The sequence below is a fragment of the Corylus avellana genome, chromosome ca7, assembly GCF_901000735.1.
Source record: "Corylus avellana chromosome ca7, CavTom2PMs-1.0".
Taxonomy (NCBI): Eukaryota; Viridiplantae; Streptophyta; class Magnoliopsida; order Fagales; family Betulaceae; genus Corylus; species Corylus avellana.
In genome coordinates this window covers 24,633,073-24,642,099 of record NC_081547.1, presented here as the reverse complement: position 1 = coordinate 24,642,099, position 9,027 = coordinate 24,633,073, and the positions used below count along the sequence as shown (strand labels likewise).

Genomic DNA, 9,027 nt, shown 5'->3' with positions numbered 1-9,027 from the left:
AAAATGGCTTGGTAGACAAACATGTTATACAAAAGGCAAAAATTATATTTACTAGGAGTTAGTAGATTAACCGTTTATCGTCTACCAACCGTCACCGAGCCGGCAATTGATTTTCGGCTGTCTGTAGGCAGAATAAAAATGTTGTCTTGACGTTGGTTCGGTTCAGTAGGCAGTAGAAAAAAAATTTGTCGGTTGACCGATAATTACCTAAATTTTCAAGTGAAATTTAAATTTTATCTGGTAGGTTTCCTTATTTTTTTATCCTGTTGATTTGTAGTTATCCTTTTGATATGTGTTTCAAGGATTTGCTTTCTCTTTTCATTTATAAACGTATATGTTTTACTAATTCTATAATTACAAGAAATTTGATATTGCCGGTTTATTAACTAACTAATAAATTAATCGAAAAAGTCAAAACTATTATTTATGTATGAAATTAATTAATTAACAAACTTAACCAACTTCCGCGATTAAATAGGCGAAAATACCCCTACCAAAACATGCTCACCCCAAAATTATTTACCCAGTGCCCCCATAAAAATTAGCTCCCGGACAGAGCCTGGCTTGGCAGTTGAGAAGTACTCGGAGGAGGCACAAAGACAACGTTTTCACAGAGCTCAAATCCTTGTGTTCATGGTTCTCTGTGTAAACTCGTATCAGCCATGGAACTCAACCCTCCCAACACTCATTCTCCTCCCAAAATGCAGAACTTTAAACGACGTAAATCAAATCCATGCGAGACTTATAACAACTGGGTTTATCAAGAACACCTCTCTCACCACCAAAGTCATCCTCAATTTCATTTCTTCACCTCAGCAGCATCTCATTGAATTCGCTCGCTACATCTTCTTCACGCGGCACGCTTTTCGGATTCGTCGAGAACAAGAGGACCCTTTTCTTTGGAATGCTCTTATAAAGTCGTATTCTCATGGGTGTGAACCAAAACGAGCTTTGGCTTTGTTTTGTTTGATGCTTGAGAATGGGATTTGTGTGGACAAGTTTACTTTCTCTTTGGTATTGAAAGCGTGTTCCCGGGTGGGTTTGGTGGAGGAAGGAATGCAGGTTCATGGGCTGTTGAAGAAAATGGAGATTGGCTTGGATGTGTTTTTGCAGAATTGTGTGATTGGATGGTATTTGAGATGTGGGTTTGTTGAATTTGCTAGGCAACTGTTTGATAGAATGCCAAAGCGGGACTCGGTTTCGTATAATTCGATGATTGGTGGGTATGTTAAGTGTGGGATGATTCAATCCGCACGCGATTTGTTTGATTGTATGCCAGTGGAGGAGAGGAATTTGATTTCGTGGAATTCAATGATTAGTGGTTATGCACAATCTAAAGATGGGCTTAATGTTGCATGGGATTTGTTTGCGAAATTGCCTGCTAGAGATTTGGTCTCTTGGAACACAATGATTGATGGGTGTGTAAAGCATGGCAAGATGGAAGATGCCTATCATTTGTTCAATCAGATGCCGAAACAGGACGTGGTTAGTTGGGCAAATATGATATATGGGTATGCAAAATTAGGTAGTATTGATGTAGCTAGAAGTTTATTTGATGGAATGCCAGAAAGAGATGTTGTTGCTTATAATGCTCTGATGGCTGGCTATGTTCAAAATGGTTATTGCATGGAAGCTGTAAAAGTTTTTCATGATATGAAAAGTAAGAGCGGAATGTCACCTGATAATGCCACTTTGTTGATTGTTCTTTCTGCAATTGCCCAATTAGGACACATTGAAAGAGGTATTTCTGTACATCACTATCTAGAGGCAAACGGGTTCTCTTTGAGCGGAAAACTTGGGGTTGCCCTCATTGATATGTATTCTAAATGTGGCAGCATAGGGAATGCTATGTCAGTTTTTGAGGATGTTGAACAAAAAAGCGTTGATCATTGGAATGCTATGATTGGTGGATTGGCCATTCATGGCTTGGGTGAATTGGCTTTTGATTTGCTCATGGAGATGGAGAAGCTTTGTGTCAAACCTGATGATATTACATTCATTGGGGTGTTAAATGCTTGTGGCCACGCCGGCTTGGTGAAGGAAGGTCTGATGTGTTTTGAGCTTATGAGAAGAGTTCACAAGGTGGAACCAAAGTTGCAACATTATGGATGCATGGTTGACATTTTTGGCCGCGCTGGGCTTATAGAAGAAGCCAGGACATTAATAGAGGAAATGCCCATCGAGCCAAATGATGTGATTTGGAGGACGTTGCTTAGTGCTTGCAAAAATCAAGAGAACTTCAATATTGGAAGGCCTGTAGCTGACCATCTAATGATGTTGGATTTTTGTAATCCAAGTTCTTATGTGCTTCTGTCTAACATGTATGCTCGTCTAGGTATGTGGAACGATGTTAGCAGAGTTAGGATGATGCTGAAGGAAAGAAACCTAAAGAAAAATCCTGGTTGCAGTTGGATTGAACTCGAGGGAACTGTCCATGAGTTTTTTGTTCAAGATAAGTCCCACCCTCAAGTTACAGAGATCTATTCAATGTTAAATAGTTTGTGGATTCCCAATTCAGAGCACACCTATTGTACAAGTAAATTGCTGAATGCAACTCTGTAAAAAGACACCCTCATCTTTACCAAAAGTCTCTGTAAACATTGACTGTCCAAAAATGCTGCTCTTTGCTCTGCATATTGATAGCCGAATGTAAGTATATAATGAAGCTTAAACGTCTATTTCCTTTTGGAGGAATTTGAGTTCCACTTGAGACAGCATTCTGCAAGATATCAGCAACGGTTCAATCAGTTCAAAATACTCTTTTTTTTTTTTTTTTTTTTCTAATTAAAAAACTAGTTGTAAATCATTTTGGATCTTATTTTCCTTAAAGAGTAATGCTAGAAACTATATTTTTATCTCATAATTATTTCACAATGCTGATGTGTCAATTTCTATAAACTCTTAGAACAGTCCTTGTCAAAAAATAAAATAAAGAGTCGGTTGAGACTGCCACGTCAATACCACAAAATATTCGTGGGGTAAAAATGTAGTATATAGCATTACTCTTTCCTTAAATCTTTTAAACCAAGGAAGACGTGGCATTTGATTTTGATTATTAAGGATTTATTTGTTTTAACATAAAATATTTTATGTCAGAAAATGTTCTCAATGAAATCATTATTTCCTAGAAAATATTCTTCGGTGTTTGGCTTGTACGAAAAATGGCCGGCAACTTCTGGCAACCTCCGACAAAAGTTCTACGGTGGTCAGACAGCAATCATGCAGTGGTCCAGCATCGGTCCTAGAGTAATTCGACAATTTGAGAAAAATAAACTCAAACTTGGAAAACGGTTTAAGAAATTTAAAAATGAAAATAATTTTTCGAAATTAAGGAAGCATTTTTTGTCAAACAGAAAAATATTTTGGGTGTAGCAAACACAAAAAATAGGAAAAACATTTTCAATAATATATTTTAGGTCACAAACGGATTCTAAATTACACAGTGACATAGAGGATAAAGTAAAAATAAAAAATCACACTTTGAGATGGAGGATAAGCAAAAGGAAACAGAAAAGACATGTTAGCACTTAGCAGTCTTGAACGATGAAGAGGACAAAAAATATTCACAGACACCAGAGAGAAAGCAATAAAGGCAAGCTTTTTGTATTTGACAGCCTGTTTGTTTTTATAGGAGGAATACATATTATATGCTTTGAGATGCAAAAGTCAGCCAAAATTCCATACACTTTTATACGAGCCAAATCTGTGAAATGGGATTGCTGGACTGTTTTGTTTCCAAGAGACTATTTTGTCCATTTTCCAATTGGCCAGTTCTGGTTCTAGAATATTTTTCTCAAAGTCACATGTTGGGCTTACAGCATCTTGGAAATTACTATTGCCCTATTTTCTTTTGCTTTTTCAATGCCCTAATTGTTGTGCATTTTTAATATTAAAATACTATGTAAATAATTAAATTCATCATTGTATGACATTAAACATGATATCATTATAAAACTTCAAAATTCGATTCTTAACTTCATAATTTATCTTACATTTCAATTAAATTCTGCTCAGAGCCAATGTTCAATGCCATTGCAGCAAAAGGGTCTCTTCAAAAAGTAAATATAAAAACTTCAATATCTAGTTTTGATACTTATTTAAAAAGAAAAAAAGAAAAAAGAAAAAGAAGGAAGACTAGTCTCCTCCTCTTCTTCAATTTGCTTAGCCAAAAATACAAATAAAAACTGGTATTGATATAGTAAAGGAAACCTGCCTTTTACATAGCTGAAGTTCATATAAATAATTAAAGGTATAATACCCCATTAAAATCACTTCATGTTCTCTGCTCACTGATGCAAGTATCAGTACATACCACTCACAATAACTTCAGTCATTGAGCAATAACTAGCAGAAAACTTCAAATACTAAGAGCTTAGGCACCACGCACCAGGCACCAGTCAGCAGTTAGCAACAGCTTCATCTTTCCCCTTTTGTCTTTGAAAATCAAGGCCAGAACAGATTAATCAAGAACTGTTAACAAGTCCACTTAGTTCTTGAATCACATTTTCCATGGAAGGCCGTTGGCTGGGAGATTCATGGGTGCACAGCAGAGCGATTCTTCCGAGTTTAGCTGCTTCTGACTCTGAGAAGTTCCCCTCGAGGTTTGCATCAACAAAATCCTCAAATCTGCAGGACTCGGCTGCGTGGCGAGTCAACTGGTTGATTATTCGCTTTCCGGCAAGGATTTGAAATATAATCATACCAAATGCATACACATCACTCTTTTCAGTGAAGCGGCCTGTTGTTGTGTATTCTGGAGCCAGGTATCCCATCGCTGCACTGGCTTTGAGTGTGGAGTAGACAATGTCATCTGCAAGGAGTTTGTGCAAGCCTGAATCTAAGAGCAAGGGATTATACCATATGTCAACAAGCACTTTCTCAGCCGATATATTCTGGTGAAATATAGCAGGTTTGTTTCCAGTACTTCCATGCAAGTACCCAATGCCTGACCAAGAAGGGACATCAAATTTTGAGTATTCAGTGTAAAACAAGATAATGAAACCACCCCTCCCCAGAAATACAGCAAATAAGATTCTTGAGCCTATAGCTTTGTTGAGAAGCAACACCAGCTGATAAGTGTGTCACATTTTAAGAAGATTGTTAGAATATTTAATTAAAATGAATAATATTCATTATTTCATATCAACTTAATCTTTTGGGACAACTAGTGATTTAACATTAGCATAAGAGCAGAGGTCTGAGTTCGAACCTTAACTTTGTAGTCTTATCAGCTTAAGCCTTTGGAATAAGTAGTGATTTAACATAAATCTTTTCAAAAACTTTATTAACTTCTTTCCAAGGTAGTTTTTGTTCCTTATTAGGTGTTAATTTTATTTTCAAGCAGCTTTGCATGAGAGTTACAAGCACTGTTTTCAAATAAATTATTCAGTCTGTTTTATGGAACACCCAACATACAAGTTACGTTTCTAAATGCATTTAAACCAGAAGTAATTACTTGTGGACACAACAAGCTGAAAGAATGACCCCCTATTTTCTTACCCAACTTCCAAAAAAGTAAATAAATAATAACAACAATAACTTCATTAAGCAAGAAGAAAGCGATAGAATGACCTTTGGCAATGCCATTGATGATAGATACTCTGGCAGACCATTCAAGAACCTTCCCACTGGCACTCTTAACATCAAGATACTCCAACAGGCTTCCGCTTTGGACAAACTCATAGATAAGAAAACACTCTCCCCTGCCTTTTGAACAACAAAAGCCTCTCAACCTAACAAGATTTTCATGTTTCAGTGAGGTCAGTATCTTCAACCCCTTCAAGAACTCAACTTCATCAGACTTGCAACTCGTCTTGGAAATGCATTTTATTGCAACAGCAGACCCATCTCTGAGGATCCCCTTGTAGATAGCAGAGAAATTGCTCTTCCCCAACAAATTCACCTCTGAGAAGCACTGAGTTGCACGCTCCACATTCTCTAAATTGAACATAAGGCTTTCAAGAACTTCCTGAGAGACCCCGCTTCGACCTTTAGCAATTGGGTCCCATCCATTAGAATACTCAAGACTGATGAGAGGAGATGCACTCTTCCTGTAAACTTCCTTCACCTGGTCAGTACTAAGTCGACTATCTGAGGCGTCGAAGGAATTTCCAATTTTCTGTTTTTGTCGACGGTAAAATGCAAACATGAAAAGTCCAACAACAGCCGAAGCAATAAGAACCCCAATCACCCCAAAAACTACACCAATTTTTGAGGATTTGGATGGTTTTGAACACTGGGTTTTGCCGCAATCAGAATTTAAGGGTGCTGATTCCGGCAGAGTTTTCGAAGAAAAATTTCCTGGTTCAAATGGTTCTGGTCTGTTTGGGTTTATGTCATAAGCAGCCTTGCAAACACTTAAGTCAGAAAACCCATCTCCACATAATCCTGGATTGTTCTTGTACAGAAATCCACCTTTCAGTCTCTTCAAATCTGAGTTTTCATCCACAAGGCCATAAAAATAAAATCAGAACTTTTGACCACTTTGATTCTCCCAAAACATCTATACTTAAAGCACAAGAGCATGTAAGTGAGCGACATCATATTACCTGAAGGGACCATGCCTGAGAGAGAGTTGTTTTGTATGTCAAGAACCTCTAGCATGGGAGCATTAACCAACCATACTGGAATAGAGCCAAAAAAGTAATTAAAGCTCAAATCCAACCTCCTTAACATCGGCAAATCACCCAAACTTGCAGGAATTGCACCAGTCAATTGATTGTATTGCAAAGCAAGAACACTAAGCCTCTTCAATTTTCCTAGTTGTGTTGGTATGCTGCCAGTCAACTTATTGTAGCACAGCTGCAAAACTGCAAACAAAGAAAACCCATTTGAAATTTTGTCAGTTATGTTTAATTATTGGTCATTCTGTCGTACATATAACTAAGAGACAATCTCTGTTCAGAAATGAGAGATGCAGAATGCACTGAACAAGATTTAAAAGCCTTTCATTGGAGCCAGTTTCTAGCTTAATCTATCTCTACTTTCTAGAATTACAAGTTCATAAACAGATTATGCAAGTGTCGCACCAGATTAAACCCAAACCAGTGAATGAAAACGAGATAATACAAATTGGGAAAGAAGAGAAAGGTATTGCAAAGATTAGAGCTTTTTATTGCACACAGCTAGACCTCTAAAGAAACAACAAAGTTAGTGTATATAATTAAACCCAGATCAGTGTCGTATACACTCAAAATTGAGGCTTTGTTGGCAAGTACTAAATAAAACAACAAATTCAAAGTAAAACAAAAAAAAGAAAAAAAAAGAAAAAAGCAAGAAACAAAAGAGAAGAAAAAGAGTTAGAGATTGAAACTTTCCTCTAAAAACACAGAGGCCAAGAGCCAAAAATGCAAAACCAACCTTGAAGATTAGGCATGTGGCCAATCTGTGGAGGAATCTCGGCAGAGAGATTATTGACATTGAGATACAAATCACTGAGCTGGGTCAGCCGAGCAATCTCCTTTGGGATTTTTCCGTTGAGAGCATTGAAGTGCAAGTACAAGCCAGTCAAGCTCTTAAGCTCAGCCAAGGCCGCAGGTAATGTACCAGAGAGCCCCTTCCCTTGCAGAGAGATATTGGCGACAAGGCCTTGCTCGTTGCAGGCGACGCCTTCGAAGGAGCCGCCGCATGGGTCTGCGGCTGGGGACCATGAGGCCAAGAACTGATTTTTTGGGTCCAGAGAGGCCTTGATGGCCATCAGAGTGGGAAGCTCGGCGAGTGAGGATATGGACGGAGAGGGTAAAAAGAGGAGGAGGAGAGAGAAGAGGAGGGTGAGAGAAGGAAGCATGTTTGTTTTGAGGGAAAATGGGAAGGAAAAGTGAGAGTTTGTGAGAAAGTTTGGGACTTTCTTTGTGGGAAAGTGAAGACAAGTCCAAGTTGCTAACTTCCTACTCTCCTTTCTGCTTTGGGTTGGAAGTCAAGAGAGAAATCCAATCCAATCTCAGAAGAGGAGAAAAGCCATGTGTACGTGTTTAAAGAAAACCAGAAGAAATGGGAGGGAAACTGTGGACATGTGTTTTTCTTATTTATTTATTTATCTTGTTTTTTTGTTAATGCCGGTGAAAGTGCATGGGGAAATGTGACGGATTTGAAGGGTCAAGTGTAGGTAGAAAGAAAACAAACGTGAAGACGAAAGATTGATTGAATAGAGAATCTCAGTAGTAGGTGACTTTTACTCTGTTCCTCATGATATTCCCAGAAACAAAAAAAAACAAAATAAATAAATAAATAAAATAAAATTTGCTCATAGATGGTCCGGCATCCTATGGGAGTAAAAATCATCAGCATTTCTTTTTTGTCACTTAAATCATCAGCATTTCAATAGGTCATCACCGACTCTCTGGTTTTTCTTGGCTGTGTTTGGCAAAGGCCAGATTGGACCAGACCAAAAATTTTAAATTAATTTTAATATTTTTATTTTTTTTATTACATTAATCATTTTTTTTATTACTATTCAAATAAAAAAATTATTATAAAACAATTTTTTATTATTTTTTTATATAAAACATTTTAACTTTCTTTTTTCATATCAATCAAATCTGCTACAATACCGTTTCACTCTACTTTTCCATTCCATTGCCAAACACAGTCCTTCTTTTCTCTTTTTTTTTTTTTTTTTTACTCTATTTTTTTATTTTGTTTTCCCTCTCATCTTGGCATGCCCAACTACTTGGGAGTTGGGGCTTCTAACTTAGCATGTTTTTCCTTCATCTTTTCTTTTTTTTTTTCCTTTTTTTAAAAAAAAAAAGAAAAAGAAAAAACCCCTATATTCCTTTAAAAGGTAAATTTTACCACCCAAATTTTTAATATTTATTTTTTTATTTTTATTTTTTTACCCCTCTCCCTCCCCAAAAAAAACAACCTCAAATACTATTTAGGCCGTAATTATACACATATCTTTACGCAACTCAATTTGATACTCAACACAAACTGGGATCTGGATCCCCTCCAATTAGGAAGAAATTTAAAATTCTTTAATTGTTAATCGTAACCCTTCATTTTAAATTCAATGGTCTATAAAATCATTTA

The 9,027-nt window shown here is 36.9% G+C and overlaps 2 protein-coding genes across 2 annotated transcripts; one reads left to right on the top strand and one right to left on the bottom strand.

The window, feature by feature from the left end:
- Positions 1-540: 540 nt before the first annotated feature.
- Positions 541-2,736, top strand: LOC132187436 (pentatricopeptide repeat-containing protein At2g45350, chloroplastic). The gene has a single exon (XM_059601747.1). It carries the CDS (start codon positions 634-636, stop codon positions 2,560-2,562), a length of 1,929 nt encoding a protein of 642 aa, XP_059457730.1. The 5' UTR covers positions 541-633; the 3' UTR covers positions 2,563-2,736.
- A 1,431-nt stretch (positions 2,737-4,167) lies between these two features.
- Positions 4,168-8,072, bottom strand: LOC132187290 (protein NSP-INTERACTING KINASE 2). Its single transcript, XM_059601555.1, has 4 exons — positions 7,360-8,072; positions 6,549-6,809; positions 5,572-6,432; positions 4,168-4,945 (listed from the first exon to the last, which is right to left on the bottom strand). The coding sequence occupies exons 1-4, from the start codon at positions 7,784-7,786 to the stop codon at positions 4,464-4,466; spliced, it is 2,031 nt and encodes a 676-aa protein (XP_059457538.1). The 5' UTR covers positions 7,787-8,072; the 3' UTR covers positions 4,168-4,463.
- Positions 8,073-9,027: the final 955 nt, after the last annotated feature.